This window comes from Vipera berus (genome assembly GCF_964194415.1).
Source record: "Vipera berus genome assembly, chromosome: 16".
NCBI classification, from domain to species: Eukaryota; Metazoa; Chordata; class Lepidosauria; order Squamata; family Viperidae; genus Vipera; species Vipera berus.
The window spans coordinates 4,975,843-4,994,024 of NC_138219.1; the positions used below are offsets into that span (position 1 = coordinate 4,975,843).

General features: G+C 43.3%; 1 protein-coding gene across 1 annotated transcript in view; it reads left to right on the forward strand.

Annotated features, from left to right (window-relative positions):
• Nucleotides 1-395: 395 nt before the first annotated feature.
• TOP6BL (TOP6B like initiator of meiotic double strand breaks) overlaps nucleotides 396-18,182 on the forward strand; it is a gene marked incomplete at both ends in the record, with an annotated part of 42,867 nt that continues 25,080 nt past the window's right edge. Inside the window, 2 exons of the mRNA XM_081341045.1 lie at nucleotides 396-410; nucleotides 929-1,093. Of these exons, the coding sequence (XP_081197171.1) occupies nucleotides 396-410; nucleotides 929-1,093 (180 nt within the window). The remainder of the gene's footprint in view (nucleotides 411-928; nucleotides 1,094-18,182) is intronic.

Consider the following 18,182-nt stretch of genomic DNA (forward strand, 5'->3'; position numbering starts at 1 on the left):
AGCCATGGGGGGGGATGAGTCAAGAAACCACAATTTATAACCAGAGTCTGGTTTGGCGCGCTATCCATTCCCTTCCAAGTCTCGGGGGCTTCAATCTGGAGCCCTCCGACTGACACTCATTCTCTCTTCAATTTTAACTTCAACTTGCGGCTGAACTGAGGTCTGATATTTAAGGCACCAGGCCAGAAACTAGGAAGAGGCTGGGAGTTCTAGTCCGGCCTGAGGCGTGCAATGAAAGACAGCTGGGTGACTTTGGGCCACTCATTCTCTCTCAGCCCAACCCACTTCATACGGTTGTTGGAAACAGGAGGAAGAAAATAGGGGGAAACAGGAGGAAGGAAGGAATACAGGTGGTCTTTCCACTTACAACCGTCTGCGTAGCAATCGAAGTTACAATGGCGCTGAAGAAAGTGACTTAGGACCGGTCTTTGCACTTAACAATTATCGCAGCATTCCCCCCTGGTGTTTGATCAGAATTAGGTGGCTTGGCACCCATCGTGCATTTACGATGGCTGCAGTGTCACTGGGTCACGTGATCGCTACCTGTGACCTTCCCAGCCTGTTTCTGACAAGCAAATCAATGAAGGAAGCAGGACTCGCTTAATGACTGCTTGGTTCACTTAATAACCATGGCAAAAGACTGCAAAGTCGGGTGTGGCTCGCTTAGCCACAGGAATTCTGGTCCCCCCAATTGTGATCAATAGGGGACTGTCAATATCAGATCCGTTCGCTGTCTGGAGTTATTGATGACATAAGAAAGGTGGGGTGAAAGCCCTTATTCGTTAAAAATAAAAAGGTAAGCACGGAGTGCCGTGCCGTGCCTCTTGACCAGAGCCAAAGGGGTCCAAAGCCATCACAAAGCTGCGGGATTTTCTGCTCAGGGGAAAGCAATCCTTTTGTCCCAGATGCTCTCATCCATTTGTTTCAGATGGGACGTGTTTGTCGTGACACCACAGGAACTTGTGATTCCCAGTGGAGCACCATCACCATCTGGTTTCCTGCCTCTCTGGCTTTCCTCAAGATGACGGACGGCCTTGCCAAGCGTCACAAACACCTCTTCCAACCCATCCACCCCGTCCTCGGATCCAGCTGGGTAGCCTCTTCAGATTTCCCCCTATAAAAGGCAGAGGCATTGGAAAGCTTTATGCCACCGACTTCCTCTCTCAAAAGTTGCTTCAAATGAGCAAGTGTCCTTTTGCCCCCCCTTGAACTAGCCTGTTTTTAAAACCACAAACCTCTAAATGTTGTTATGGCATAGGGATCAGCGAAAACGATTAATGCGAGGGAGCAAAGTTTCTCAAGAAGATTAAATGCCAGCTCGGCAACACCGTTGTTTTATTTCAAGGAGCAACTTTGCTAGACTTCGGTGCGTGCCAAAGAAGCTCGCAAACCCACGTGTCAGAGCTCATGTCTATGTTTTATTAGCTCCCTGTGATATTCCCACATTATGAACCGCAGCAAAAAAAAAAAGGGGGGGGAGTCTCAATTCAAAAGTCCCAACAAAGGGTAAAATGCATGCCACCGTTTTCTTCTTCCAAGCTGCAGAGAAAAAGGTAGATTAGAACATCAAAAATTACGAACGAGCAATTTATTTATTTCATTAAATTTGTTAGGGCTGCCCACTCCAATACAGTCCTTGACTTAAAAACAAATTGAGCCCCAAATTTCTGCTGCTAAGCAAGAAGTACAGTTTTTTCCCCCTCAGCTGGTCGTTAAAGAAATATCTACATGTGAAGTAGGTCACTGTAAATTTGTTTATTTAAAAAAAGCATATTATAAAATGTGCTGCCTTGAATTAGGTAACCTTTGCATGAATAAGAAGTCACAGCTCGTTTGCAGAATGTAAATAAGAGCCTTGTAACAGGGAAATAATGCAAAAATGAGAATAAATGGAAGGCTTGCTGAATACTTCCGTAATGATCAGGTTGGAAAATAAGAATGTGGACTGTCTCCTTCACTGTTTAATATACTTCTTGATAAAAGTATAAGGAATGCTTGTTGTGATGCTGAGGTGTGCTGAAGACATGAATGCATCTGGGCCTTTGTATGCAGACAATATCCTATTGTTAGCTAAAATCCTGCATAAATTGCAGTGAATATTACTATTGCATGATGCATTAAGGAAATGCACGAATGCTAGTTACGCATAATGGCAAAGAAAAACAAATTAGAGCAAGTAAATAATCTGGTAGAATATCTATAGATAAATGAAGCAATTTTCAGATTCACAAACGTTGACAGAAAGGTAATGGTACTTAAGTGTTTTCCACAAAAAGGAATGTGGGAATGCAGGAAATGAAAGGAAGCAAAAATAGGAATGTATAAACGTGTGCTTCTGCCCACTTAGTAAGAATGTGAGAATTTGATATCTTGGGAGAAAATACAGAAAGAAATTAAATGCCTTGCAAAAGCCGGTTTAGTGTGATGACAACGGTGCTGGACTCCAAACTAGGAGACTGTGAATTCTAGTCCCTTGCCTTAGACCCACCTGGCAGGGTTGTTGTTGTGGGGGAAGATAGAAGGCAGGCCCATTGGATTGTACAAAATAAACACAGGATTCAAATGGAATAATGCATTTGATTTAAAAAAGAAAACTTGAAAATGAGGAGTTTAAGGAAGGGCATGTGGTCAAGTAAGCAAAGTTGAGATCAAGAATGCACGGATCCCGAAGAAATGCAGGTAGTCCTCGACATACAACCATTAAGTTTAGTGACCATTCAAAGTTGCAACAGCACTGAAAAAAGTGACTTGTGACCTTTCTTCACACTTACGACTGTTGCAGTCGACCGTTCTGACAAGCAAACTGAATGGGGAAACCAGATTCACTTAATAACCGTGTTACTGACTTAACAACTGCAGTGATTCGCTTCACAGTGGTGGCAAGGAGGGTCATAAAATGGGGCAAAATTGACTTAGCAACCATCTCGCTTAGCAGGAGAAATTTTGGGATCAACTGTGGTTATAAGTTGAGGACTCCGTTTCTAGGAAACAAACTAGCTGATGTTGCGATAAGCTGTTCTCATTCTTACCCTCTCTCTCTTTGCTGGACTGTTCTGATCAGGGGGGTAAAAATAACAATCAGGGCAAAAATTTTGTGTTCATTCAGATTTGCATATGGCTCTATCAGGTTCTACTTACCTGTAAAATCAACCTGGTTGTATTACTCCGACATGCACACCATACCCCTTGTTGGGTATCTATTTGAGAACTTGGTCTTCATACAAAGGCCTGAAAGACACAGGATTGGGGGGGGGAGAAAAGGAGAAATAGGTTATCCTTTTTATTTGGAAGGTTTGCGACATATCTTTTTAAAATATTACTTACGGGATGTTAAACTCCAGGCCGTTCGCATGGCTGGGCTCACACAATGCACTTAACCTGATTATCAAAGGAGATCTTTCTCTGTGGTCCCAAAATATATTGAATGGTAAGATGACCGAGGACGTCACGTTTCACATTAAGGCACAAAAAGTAACCCAGGTTAACCCAAACCAAGCTTAGACAATCTCACGCCAAAGCATCTGCCAGGTCTTTAATTGAACTGTTTTTAAGTGTGCTGGGCAAAGCAAATCTGCTACAGCACGCTGGCAACTGTGATGTCAGAGGAAAGGTAATAAGCCATGGAATGCAAAGGATGTTATTTCCTTGGGGCCTGGAAGAAACCTCAATTTGGCTGAAATGTGGTTGGGAAGTCTTATGAGGTTTTGTTTTGTTTTTGCAAGGAGGGAGGACCAAACAAGGAAGATGAATAATAAGCCAAATCTTACAAATATTTATTGGAAGAATAACTTCCACCTGCCCCGAGGGCAGAGGCTAATGAGAAATATATCACATTGAGGGAGAGAGAGGAAAAAAAACACTATTTATTGCCTATGTTTCATCCCACAGATCAGACTTCTGTTTTTTCCCCCCCTCAACTCTGAGGGATTAAGACTTGGTAACCGCATGGCCACATATCCCTGGGCTAGCCTTCTGAGTAGCGCCCTGGAAGTCGCACTTCCCAAAGTGACTGGGATCGTGACAAAAACAAAATATTGATCTCATTTGCCATAGTCCTCGACATATGACCGCAACGGAGTCTGCCCATTATGGCCCCATGTCGTAACCTTTGTAAAATGAGTCAGTCATGTTTTCCAACCCAATTTTTCAACCCCTTTTTGTGGTGGCCCATCAAGTAAACTCAGGGTCGTTAAGCAAACCAATGGCAAAATGTGGCTGGGGGACACTGCCAAAGGTCGTAAAAGGCAGCCATGTCACCCAACACCTGAAGTTGGGGGCCAGATCATCTGAAGTTTGAATCTGGGACGTAAGTCCCTGTTTTCAGGTCGGTTCACACATTGCCATGGTTGAGAAACACCATTTTGGAAGTTCACGCCACAGACGAAAACACACCCTCGGGCAATAGGTTGAGCAAACCTATCCCGCTCACCAAGGCCATCATTTACAAGATCTCTCAATTACCTCTTTATTTACTGTATGTCTTACTAGCAGGTCTCTGTAGACAATCTTTATTTTGTGTTTCAGGGGGGCTGCAAACGCTTCAAGCCTTCCGTTAATATAATGCAAGAACGGGAAGACACAGAGAGTCCTCTGTTTGGTAGAGAACGTACAGGTTAGTCCTCACAACTACAATTGAGGCCCACATTTCTGCTGCTAGGGCGAGACATTTGTTAAGTGGATTTTGCCCCCATTTTAAGGCCTTTCTCGCCACAGTTGTCAAGGGAATCGCCGTTACGTTAGTCACATGGCTGTTAAGTGACTGGCTTTGTCAGAAGGTCGCAAAAGGGGATAAATAGGGGTCAGTTGCCAAGCATCTGAATTTTGATCATATGACCGCCGGGATGCTGCAACGGTCGTAAGGGTGAAAAATGGTCATAAGTCACTTTTTCCAATGCTCTTGCAACTCTGTATGGTTACCAAATGAACTGCTGTAAGTCGAGGACTATCTGTGCCTCTTCTTTCCCTGGGGAGAAGATGGAACTCAGCTGTAGAAGGTAAGGTGAACAATGGGAGAAGGTCCCAGAGTTAATTTTCTGGCATTTTTGGCTACAGTTGGGGGACAACATTTATTTTTATTTATTTATTTTAATTCCATTTATATCCCGCCCTTCTCCGAAGACTCAGGGCGGCTTACAAGCTTAGCAGTAGCCTTCATTCTATGTATATGCCTGCTTATTAGGGCTTTCACACACACACACCCCAAGCGGCATTATTACAAAGTCAGCTTATTGCCCCCAACAATCTGGGTCCTCATTTTACCGACCTCGGAAGGATGGAAGGCTGAGTCAACCTTGAGCCTGGTGGGACTTGAACCTGCGCTAATGGCAGGCAGCTGGTGTTACTTAAGGAGGCATTAGCCCACTGCTCAAAATTGCTACCAGTATCTGTAGAGAATACTAAGCTGGAGTGGGCAAGGATACCTGGCAGCTTCTGTTTAACTGGCAGTGCAGGAATTTAGCCTTCATGCAGAGTGACTGCAATTTGGAAGGGATCTTGGAGGTCTTTTAGTCCAGCCCCCTGCTCAGGCAGAAAACCCTCTACCATTTCAGACAAACAGTTGTCCAATCTCTTCTTAAAAATCTCCAGTGTTGGAGCACCTACAACTTCTGGAGGCAGATTGTTCCACCGATCAATTGTTCACACGGTTTTTAAGTTTCTCCTTAATTCTAGGCTGGCTTCTTTCCACCCATTGCTTCTTGTTCTGCCTTCAGGTGCTTTTGCTAATAAGTTGGCCTCCTGTTGGTTGTTTTTTTTGCCAACCCTAAGATATTGGAAGACTGTTATCATGTCACCCCAATCCTTTTTTTCATTAAATTAGACATATCCAATTCCTGCATCCCTTCTTCAATCATCTTTGTTGCTCTTCTCTGCCCTCTTTCCAGAGTCTCAACATCTTTTTTATATTGTGGCGACCAAAACTGGACGCAGTATTCCAAGTATGGCCTTATTAGGGCATTATAAAGTGGTATTAACACTTCACAAGATCTTGATTCTATCCCTCTGTTAATGCAGCTGGGACATATAAGATGCTTACTTGGTTACTGATTATACCCATTTCCTGGGTACCGTACTCATAGTACACAAAACTATTAACTAATAAAGTGGGTTAGATTCACGCAACAGTGCAAAGCCGTGGACACGCACATAAACAAACACGCATCCCCAAAGACAAAGCTAAGGTGAGCACTACTGAAATGTTGCATGCTACTAGATCTGGCACTGACTCATTTAAGCACCTTAGCAGGAACCAGTTGAAACTTGCCACATGTCAACTGTGATGCTGCATGGAAACAATCCCAGGATCTGAAGTATGTTTGGATTCATCTCCTACTTTCATTCATTCATTCCATTCATTTGTTTGTATTCCGCCTTTGTTGTGGTTGTTATAAATAACTCAAGGAGACAAACATACCTAATACACCTTCCTCCTCCTATTTTCTCCACAACAGCAGCCCTGTGAGGTGGGCTAGGCTGAGAGAGAGGGACTGGCCCCAAGTCACTCAGTCGTTTCTCATGCCTAAGGCGTGACTTGAACTCAGAGTCTCCTGGTGATGGGCTCCAAGTCACCCAGCAGTCGTTTCTCATGCCTAAGGCGTGACTTGAACTCAGAGTCTCCTGGTGATTGGCTCCAAGTCACCCAGCCGGCTTTCATGCCTAAGGCGGGACTAGAACTCACTGTCTCCTGCTTTCTATATCTTTTTATTGTTATATCTTTCATACATATTTATATCTTTGCTTCAAGGGACCCAAGAAGGGGCCACTCTTCATCCCATCTTCACAACAACCCTGTGAGGTATAGTGGGCCCAAAAGGAATGACCCAAGCCACCCATACAGCGGGTGAGACTCAGATCCTTATTTAAAATGCATAATAGCTTAAGCCAATGTATATAAATTCTACAAACCAGCCATCTGCTGGCAACCTTAACTTTGCAACCTTAACCCTCTGGACTTTGTCAAATTCGAGCTCCCAAAATTCTCAGCCAAGTTGCTCTGCTTCTATTCCTGAACTACTTATTCATATTGCTTTTAAGACTGCCAGCTTATCCCACCCACAGGCTCAGAGAGAAAACAGCACAAACCGGGCAGTAGGGATGGAAAGAACTAGGGGGGGGGGTGTCCATGTTTTTACCCATCACCAACCTTCTTGGCACGTTGGGAAGGGAACTAGGGATAGGAGGAAGCAAACGACGGACATTAAAACCACTGGAAAGGCACAGGGGAGCAAGATATGTGCCATTCAAAATTACCTTGGACATTTCACTTCTTTTAGCGATGCTTACCATTGGATGTCGGATAGACCTGGGTCAGCAGCCAGGCTGCATGGGTCACCAAACAAGGAGTCCCAATTATCTGGATTTAAACTACGCTTCCAGTGTAAAGCAAGAACAGAACATCGAAAGGAAATGTTCCCACATGAAAAAAAGCAGCCAAGGTAGCGATTCAACACACACACACACACACACACACACACACAGAGACACAAAAACACAGATGCATTTTGAACCCTGAAAATCACAGGGCTGAAAATTTTGAACCCTGAAAATCACAGGAAGGGACCTTGGAGGTCATCTAGTCCAAACCCCTGCCCAGGCAGGAAACCCTATACCATTTCAGACAAATGGCTGGCCAGTCTCTTCTTAAAAACTGCAGTAAGTTTCATCATGATTAAAACAGTTAAAACATAAGGGCAACTCTGTGCCTTGTGCAGAGTGCTCTTTTTCCTTTCAAGTACAGGTAGTTCTCGACTTACAACTGTTCTCTTAGTCACTGTTTGTGAAGTTACAACGGCCCTGGAAAACCTGATTTATGACCGTTTTCTAACCCTTAGGACCGTTGCAGCATCCCCACGGTCACGTGATCAAAATTTGGGCGCTTGGCAACTGGCGTGGGTTTTATGACAATCGCAGTGTCCCGGGGTCATGTGTGGGCCGTAAGTCGAGGACTACCTGCATATAGGGACCTTGCAAACTAAACTATACAAGATACATCAGCATCTGTGTTACCCGATTGGCAATTAACATTCTTCTGCCAACCTAGCAGTTTGAAAGCACGTAAAAATGCAAGTAGAAAAACAGGGACCGCTACGGTGGGAAGGTAACAGCGTTCCGGGCGCCTTTGGCGTCTAGTCATGCCGGCCACAGGACCACGGAGACGTCCTCGGACAAGCGCTGGCTCTTTGGCTTTGAAACAGAGATGAGCCCCTAGAGTCGGAAACGACTAGCACGCATGTGCGGGGGAACCTTTACCTTTACCTTTAACTATCCCAAATGCTGGAGGATATACAGGTAGCCCTTGACCAATGACCCCAATTGAGGTCAAAAATTTACACTGCTAAGCGAGACACTTGTTACGGGAGTATAACTGCAGTGATTCACTTCATACCTGTGGCAAGAAAGTTCGTGAAATGGAGCAAAAAAACCATTTAACAAAATGTCTTACTGAGCAACGTAAATTTTGGTTAAGTTAGTAGGAACGGTTGTTAAATGAATCTGGCTTCCCCCACTAACTTTCTTATCAGAAGGTTGCCAAAGGGGAACACGTGACCCGGGGGCATTGCAACCGTCATATATATGAATCGGTTGCCAAAACATTTTAATTTTGATCCCATGACCTTGGGGTTGCTGCAACGGTTGTCAAGTGTGAAAAATGGCCATAAGTCCCCTTTTCCAGGGCCGTTATAAATTTGAACAGTCACTAAATGAACTGTTGGAAGTCGAGGACTACCTGTGCCTTCAGCTTTGAAAGCTTGTGACTCGTGGCAGCTTTTAAATTACTGTTACCGTTGCTCTTTGGAGGAGCAAAATACACATTTTGTTACCACTGCTCTTTGGAGGAGCAAAATACACATTTTCTCTGTGTATTGTCTGGTCTGACGGGTTTAATTTTAATTGTGGTTTTAACTTATCTTCTACATTTGGGCAGTAGGGCTTAATTTATTTTCAATTTTCTGTATTTGTGCATTTTGACATTTATGTCACTGTTCACCGCCCTGAGTCCTTAGGGAGAAGGGCGGTATACAAATCAAATAAATAAATAAATAAATAAATAAATACTAGCAGAAGAGGAAACCCAAACAGCAAATGCCAGTGTCAAATGTTAGGGCAGGGACGCATGAGGGTAGCTAATCCATAGATTATGCTGGCCAATCGACCAATGTATTCTTAGCTTCGGAGTCTCCAGGGCAGCTTATATTCTTAAGGACTCTAGATAAGAAGATGCACCATCTCTGCTTTTCCAATGAAAACAGATCCCCGGTTTCTTCCACGAGAGCTAGAATCTTGCTTTGAAAGTCATTTTGAAAATGACCGGGACATTTTCTTTCCAAAAGCCCCCAATGCTTTGTACCAATAAATAAAGCTAGACTTCTTTCCAATTTGAAATACAACTGGTTTTTAAATCCCTCAAGGAAAAAAAATCTGGCCCTTTTTGTTTTTCTTCTTAACTACAAGATTTCTGTCCAAATTCCACACCTCCCATCAATAGCTGACAAGATCTCTGCATTTGGAATAAAAATTGGGACCTCGAGGTTTTTTTTTAAGATTCAGCCATTTCTCATTTCGGAAATTAATCATCATAAACGGCATCAAAGCAGCTAAAAGGATATTTATGTCCTCTTCTCTGCTATATTTATAGGCGATGGACAAAGAACGAAATATCTGATAATATTCCTTATGGCTGCTTTTTTCCCACCCCAGTTTAAATTACCTTCTCCTTCCAACATTTTAATACCCTTATTATTCATCGCTGTACTGATTGGATTGAGAGGCAATTATAGTCAGACTGGTAAGAAAAAAAACAGACAGACAGCTCATAGCACCCTGATGAAGTTTGCAGTCAGTACCTTTCCCCTTGCAAAAAGCCCATTCTAGAACAAAGAACATCAAATAGTAGGGCTGGAAGGGACCTCTAAGGTCTTCTAGTCCAACCCCATGCTCAAAACAGGGAGATCTTATATCATCCTGGTCAAACGGTTGTCCAGTCTACTTTGGAAAAACCCCAATAATAGAGCACATACAAGTTCTGGAGGCAAGATGTCCCACGGATTAATTATTCTCACTGTCAGAAAGTTTCTCCTTATTTCTAGGCTGGATTTCTCTTTAACAAAACTCTACCCATTACAGGCAGTCCTCGGCCTACGACAACCGAGCCCAAAATTTCTGTTGCTAAGCAAAACCGTTGCTAAGTGAGTTGCGCCCCATTTTATGACCTTTCTTGCCCCGCTTGTGTAGTGAATCCCTGCAGGGGGTTGATTTAGTAACGCCGTCGTTAAGCGAATATGGGTTCCCCATGCTTGTCAGAAGGTCGCAAAAGGTGACCGTGTGACCCTGGGACACTGCAGCAGTCATAAATGTGAGTCAGCTGTCACGCTTCTGAATTTTGGATCACGTGACCACAGGCGTATAGGCCACGCTTCCGAGTATGAAAAATGGTCATCAGGGTGGACTAGAAGACCTCCAAAATCTCTTCCAGCCCTATTCTTCTATGCTCTGTGATTCACACGTGCTCCCTCTGTCACAAATCCAGCTTCAACATAGGGTTGGCATGGCCCAACGGCGGATGCAAAGGCGAGGAATCGCAGATGACTCGGTATGTAAGTGAGCAAGCATCCCTTCTCCATGCCGCGAAGAGGCAAGTGATGGGAAGGGGAGAGGGGAAAAAAAAGAGGGTCAAATAAGGATAGAAAATCTGTTCACACAGCACCAGGTGCCTGCGATTGGCCTTTTCTGCAATTACCTCTGCTTCCACACCCAAAAAGGAAATCATCCTTCCCTGTTTTTCTATGATCTCAGAACAAACACCCTCCTTCCCATATTCTAACCCCCATCTTCCCTTTCCCTCTTTCCAGCCCCCCCCACCCCAATGACAGGCCAGCTGGCGAGAAGCAGCAGGAGAGGGGGTTAGGAAGGAAAGGAAGGAGCAGCAGCAGGACAATGGGGTCCCCAGGGAACATTCAGGGGTGACAATCACCAAAAGGCCAGCTGGAATGGGGGTGGGAGACAGAATACAAGAGAGGAAAGAGAAACGGTTCCCCCCCCACACACACACACAACACGTAGGAATCCCCTCACCCACCCACCCACCCCCAAAAGGCAGAATATGCTCCAGCTCTTCACTGACCCTCTGGTCCTTCCCCCCCCCCCGTTCTGAAAGTCAGGATAGGTGTGGGCTGTGATTATAATCTGTTGTACAGACAGTCCTCGACTTTTTTTTTAAAATCCCATTTATATCCCGCCCTTCTCCGAAGACTCAGGGCAGCTTACAATCTAAGCACAAATCAATGTGCTTAGCAATTACAACAGAACTGAGCCCAGAATTGCCATTGCTAACAGTTGTTAAACAAGGTTTGTCCCATTTTACGACCTTGCTCATCACAGTTGTTAAGGGAATCACTGCTATGGTTAATAACATGGTGGTTTAAATGAATCAGGCTTCTCTCCCCCCCCCCCCCGCACTGACTTAGCTTGATGGAAGGTCGGAAAAGGGGATCTCACGTGACCCCCGGGACACTGCCACCGTCATAAATATGAATCAGTTGCAAGCATCTAAATTTTGATCACATGACCACGGGGGAATGCTGCAATGGTTAGGTGCAAAATGGTCGTAAGTCACATTTTCCAGTGCTGTTTGTAACTTCGAACTGTTGTAAGTCGGGGACTACCTGTGCTTAAAAAAAACAAAAAACAAACAAACCACATTAGCCAAGATAAAAAAAAACTCATCAACCTTGGCATCTTGTGCAAATGCGACCACTACCTTATCAGCTGATCTATCATTTGGGTGGATTTGCACAAGCTAAATTCTAATTCTAACCAGATGCAGCTGTAAATGAATAAACCATGTGAGGACTTTACAGGATGGCCTAATTAATTAACTAATTAATTAGATTTGTGGGCCGCTCATCTCGTGTGGAGGCGTCTAGTTTGCGGAACATGCTGCCTTAGATTTGTCACTACCAAAAGCTGAAGAACTCACGTTTTCTCATCGTATGCATAGAAAGTCTGGGAAACTGTCTTTTCCCCCCCCCTCCTCATTCTTTACTCTTTCCTTTTGCCTTCAATAATAAAGTATGTCCCTAATGAGAAGCAAAACCTATATGAGCGACATAATATTTTGCTTCATTTTGAGGGCTTTTAGCAGATGGGAACTCTGGTTTAACACGCATCTAAGAGTTGGGAAGATACAGGAAATCTATATTACCAAATGGCAGACAGAAAGCAGAGCTGGATTCTTTGCCAGCATTGGGAGACCCTACGTTAGCCTGTGGCTCTTGACCCAGTTAAAGTAAATCAAATCTTTACTGGGTCATAGGCTAGCATAGTTGACCTAATTTCAAAAAAAAAATCTCAATAAAACATGCTGGCCTTCTGTAAAGTATTTTTCACAGAGAAGTTCCCCCATGCAAACAGAAAACAAAAAGTCTCAAAAAAGAGAGAAAAGTGCTCTCAACAGGTCATTTTCAAAGCCATATGGCCAAAGGGTAATAATGCTCCTTAAATAGATCCATATATAAATTCTTTTATAATTTATTTATAAACATGTTCGATTTAAAATATAGTTTATTTTAAAGACATGGCATGAATCAACCAAAATCCACTAAAGCCTTCTCCCAAATCACAACAATCTTATTTGCTTGTCCCATCTTCTTCAAACGCCCTCAAGCATCCCGTTCCAAGGCTCCCAGGCTGAAAATTTTCTACCTGCAAACTGGAACCCAGAGCAAGAGAACAAAATCACTGCATTCACACGGCGTGGAAGTGCCCACACAGGAAAAAAAACAAATTTTAAGTTAATGTGATGGGCATGCGGCACATCAAGGCGAAGGATGAGTTCCCCAAACATGTAGAACCACAGATTACTGATCCTGTTTTAGTCTGCAAAAGAGCGTTCCTCAATCTTGGCGACTTCCAAGATGCGTAGGCTTCAATTCCCAGAGTTTCTTAGTAAGTTGAAGTCCACAGATCCTTAAATCATGCTACTTGGGGGAATTCTGGGAGCTGAAGTCAAATTATCTTGACATTGCCAAGGTTGAGAAACACTGCTGTAAAAAGGCACAAACCTTATAATAGGTAATTGTCAATGTAATCAATTCAGAAATGCTTTTCATTCCAGTGAGAGCAGCTAAACAAACTCATGACTTGTTTAGGGTAGCAGCAAACCAAGACACTCGGACTGCTGTCCTTGTAAGCAAATACAGGTAATCCTTGACTTATGACCCCAGTTGAGCTCAAAATTCCTGTTGCTAAGTGAGACTGTTGTTAAGTGAGCTTAGTCCCATTTTACGACCTTTCTTTTACAGTTGTCAAACAAACCACTGCCGTTGTTAAGTTAGTAACCTGGTTGCTAAGCAAATTTGGCTTCCCCATTGGCTCTGCTTGTCAGAAGATCGCAAAAGGTGTTCTCGTGACCCCCTGGACGCTGCAACCCATCATAAATATGAGTCGGTTGCCAAAAATCTGATTTTTTGATCACATGACCATGGAGATGCTGCAAAGGTTGTAAAAGTGTGAAAAATGGTTAGAAGTCACTTTTCCAGGGCCACGGTAACTTTGAATGGTCACTAAATGAATTGTTGTAATTCGAGCACTACCTGTAGAACTGGAAACCTTCCCATTGCCTATGTTGGATGGGGATTCTGGGAATTACAGTGAGGGCACTCAGTTTTCTTTAAAACCTTTAAATAAAGTTTTATTTAAAAACGTTTTTATCCTTATTGAAACAAATGGTATTGGAAAAGATCCCGGATAACCAAGAAATCAAGCAATCTTTGACAAATTAACCCACAGTTCTCACTTCAGGAAAAAAAATGACCAGACTCACATTATTGTACAGGTAGTCCTCGACTTACAACAGTTCTTTTAGTGACTGTTCAAAGTTAAAATGGCACCCAAAAATATATATGACTTAGGACCGTTTTACACACAACTGTTGCAGCATCCCCGTGGTCATGTGATCAAAACTCAGACGCTTGGGAAATGGTTTCATATTTATGATGGTTGCTGTGTCCCAGGGTGACACAGGGTCCCAGGAAGAGACTGGACAGCCATTTGTCTGAAGTGGTATAGGGTTTCCTGCCTGAGCAGGGGGTTGGACTAGATGACCTCCAAGGTCCCTTCCAACTTTATTATTATTATTATTAACAGCCTGCCTCCAGAAGCTGCGAGTGCACCAACACTGGAGGTTTTTAAGAAGAGACTGGACAGCTATTTGTCTGAAACGGTATAGGCTTTCCCGCCTGAGCAGGGGGTTGGACTAGATGACCTCCAAGGTCCCTTCCAACTTTACTGTTACAATTATGATTATGATTATGTGATTCACTTTTGTGGCCTTCTGATACAACAAAGCCAATGGGGAAGCCAGATTCACTTAACAATCACGTTACTAACTTAACAACTGCAGTGATTCGGTTAAAAACTGTGGCAAAAAGTTTGCATACAACGGGGGGCAAAACTTCACGACCGTCTCACTCAGCAACGGAAATGGAGGGCTCAACTGCGGTCTACCTGTACTCAGAAACATTAAGCAAAGACTAAGCTCTTTGGAGAGGCTCTAAGGGCAGGGAAAAGTAGGAGGAAAGAGGAAAAGAGATGAAGAGAATAATCGGCAGGAAGATGGACGGACTCAATTACAACAATGACGGGTGCACCAGTAGGAAGACCTGGAGAAGCAGTTTATGAACGGATTGTCCTGGCGAAGATCTATGAGATTGCTAAAGTGCCAACAACCAATTGGATGGCACATCATCCATCAATCAATTCAGGCGAAAAGTCTCCCAAAGCTGTTGACGGACAAGGACACCCTTGCTACCAACCTGGCAAAGTAAAATACAGTCAGGACCCAAAAGACAAAAAAACGAAGAAGAAGAAGAAGAAGAAGAAGAAGAAGAAGAAGAAGAAGAAGAAGAAGAAGAAGAAGAAGAAGAAGAAGAAGAAGAAGAAGAAGAGAAGAAGAAGAAGAAGAAGAAGAAGAAGAAGAAGAAGAAGAAGAAGAAGAAGAAGAAGAAGAGAAGGAAGAAGAAGAAGAAGAAGAAGAAGAAGAAGAAGAAGAAGAAGAGGAGGAGGAGGAGAGGAGGAGGAGGAGGAGAAGAGGAGGAGGAGGAGGAGGAGGAGGAGAAGAAGAAGAAGAAGAAGAAGAAGAAGAAGAAGAAGAAGAAGAAGAAGAAGAAGAGGAAGAAGAAGAAGAAGAAGAAGAAGAAGAAGAGGAGGAGGAGGAGGAGGAGGAGAAGGAGAAGAAGAAGAAGAAGAAGAAGAAGAAGAAGAAGAAGAAGAAGAAGAAGAAGAAGAAGGAAGAAGAAAGAAGAAGAAGAAGAAGAAGAAGAAGAAGAAGAAGAGGAGGAGGAGAAGGAGGAGGAGGAGGAGAAGAGGAGGAGGAGGAGGAGGAGGAGGAGGAGGAGAGAAGAAGAAGAAGAAGAAGAAGAAGAAGAAGAAGAAGAAGAGGAGGAGGAGGAGGAGAAGGAGAAGAAGAAGAAGAAGAAGAAGAAGAAGAAGAGGAGGAGAGGAGGAGGAGGAGGAGGAGAAAGAGGAGGAGGAGGAGGAGGAGGAGAAGGAGAAGAAGAAGAAGAAGAAGAAGAAGAAGAAGAAGAAGAGAAGAAGAAGAAGAAGAAGAAGAAGAAGAGAAAGAGGAGGAGGAGGAGGAGGAGGAGAAGGAGAAGAAGAAGAAGAAGAAGAAGAAGAAGAAGAAGAAGAAGAAGAAGAAGAAGAAGAAGAAGAAGAATCTTACATCACACAGTGCCAAATAAAGACCAGCAGAGAGAGAAGGACAGAGTGGAAGCTAGTCCTTCAGCAGAGCTAATAGGATAATTTTGTTTCCCTTCTCTCCATCAGATGCAGCTTTGATGTTTAAGCAACACCTCATTGCTGGGGGGGGGGGGAAGAGAGAGAATGGGGCAATCTCACACACCCAAACACACACACACTTGACTGTTTTAACTGCCATTTTCTTTTAGACAACCCCAACCGCGGCACTAACAAATTCTTCACATAGCTACAGTTCCCAGGCTTTCCTTAAGACAAGCATCTGCAAAAGCCCGATACGGAAAAACCGAAAAACCGCTCTGTCGTTTAACAGATTTCCTGTTAATCCTCTCAGCTGCTACTTGTGCTGAGGAAGAGGAAGAAAAGGAGATAAGGGGGGGGGGGAGAAGGGAGAAGAGAAAAAGAGGGTGACTCTAGCCAGTTTCACTTCTGGCTCTGCCCACCACCGATGATCCAGCTCTGAGAGAATACAGTGCAACTCTCAAAGAGATTTGTTTCTGCCATTATTTGGAAAGGACTGGCTTTAAAACTATTTTAATTCTGCAGTAGATTTACGATAGAATGGTCTGAATCATCACATATTAGGTTAGCACTTTCTGGAAGAAAGCGTGCTTTCTCTGGCTTAAGTGATGACAGCACTGAGGCCATATTGTTGGATTTAAGTAGCACGCTAAAAAAAACCGTAGCTTGTTAGCTAGCCATGGTTTGCTCAATACAGGTAGTCCTCGACTCATAATCATTTGTTTAGGGACCATTCAAATTTACAATGGCACTGAAAAAAGCGACATAGGACCGTTTTTCACACTTATAACCACTGCAGCATCCCCATGGTCACACAAAAAAAAAAAAAGAAATCAAAATTCAGATGCTTTGGCAACCAGTTCATATTTATGACGGTTGCAGTATCCCGGGATGATCTTTTGCGACGTTCTGACAAGCAAAGTCAATGGCGAAGTCAGATTCATTTAACAACCGTTCCACTAACTTGTCAACTGGGGTGATTCACTTAACAACTGTGGCAATAAAGGTCGTAAAATGTAGTAAATCTCACTCATCAATTGTCTCGTTTAGCAACAGAAATTGTGGGCTCAATTGGGATCATAAGTCAAGGACTACGCGTAATTTAACAATTAGTGAGGTTTACCTAGAACAGGGGTAGGCAACCTCGGCTCTTTTATGACTCATGGACTTCAACTCTCAGAATTCAACTCTCAGTTGACTCAGGAATTCTGGGAGTTGAAGTCCATGAGTCATAAAAGAGCCGAGGTTGCCTACCCCTGACCAAGAATGTTAAGCCATGATTTTAAAAGCAGGACAGCTGGATTCATGCAACGTTCTAGAACAAACTCAAATAAAGTATATTATGCCTTAGCAGACTATGGGGATCCATGGTTCCAAATATCCACAAAGCTATAATGACATCTGGATAAGCAAGCTGAAAATATGACCTATGAAACTTTTTTTAAACTTCAGACAGCAAAATGTCCAAAACAACTCAGACCATACTCTTAAACACTCATCTGGTTCATAGATTCAACACTTAGCTATGGATTGTTTGATCAGTCACAATTAGTATGTTTTTGGGTACACGTGAAATTATAAAGCACAGCTTTACATGCTGCAGTGGCTGGGTTCACACAGTATGTTAAACCATAGTGTAATTTAATTTTAGCGTAGTATGTTGTAAAGCCACACTAGTGGCGTACAGTCAACCAACCACACAGGACCTCTGCTTATAAGTCTAAAGCAGTGGTTCTCAATCTTTTCACCGCCGACCCCCTTTAAATATCAAGATTTAAACTCTTCAAGCCTTCGTGGACCCCCTGTGACGGCATCATGTTTCCCCCCCCAGGGATCCGCAAACCACAGGCTGAGAATACTGGTCTAAAGGAGCTCTGAGGAGGCTCTGCCACAATTTGGAAGCGGACATTTTGTAAAGCTGATACAGAAGAAATTTTCTAAGACCAACTCCATTGCCAACAACGTTGTTAACAAAATTAATAAGAGCATCGGCAACATTGTGATGTGGCGTTTTTAAGAGATGACCATGCACCAGAAAAGGCTGGAAGAACATGGAACTGCAAGCAAATCTTACCCATGGAACACAGCACCCCTGAAGCCTAACCCCAGATGTTTTGGGGAATAGTAAGTGTCCATTTGTCCAGTGGGAACACATTTTCATTTTAAATGCAAGAATTGTAAGCTTAACCCTAACCCTTCTAAAACACAAGAAAGGAGAGTGTCACATTTACATGATCTCATTTTCCTTACTTTTGTGTCTATATGCATGTACATTGCTCTAATCAACTTCACACAACACGCTAAGCCATAAAAAATGTCTTGATTTTGAGCTTAACATGTGATATGAACTCTTTCGCTGTAGTTTATATGCCATAGCTCAAGTCTTAGTATGATATGAAATCCAGCCA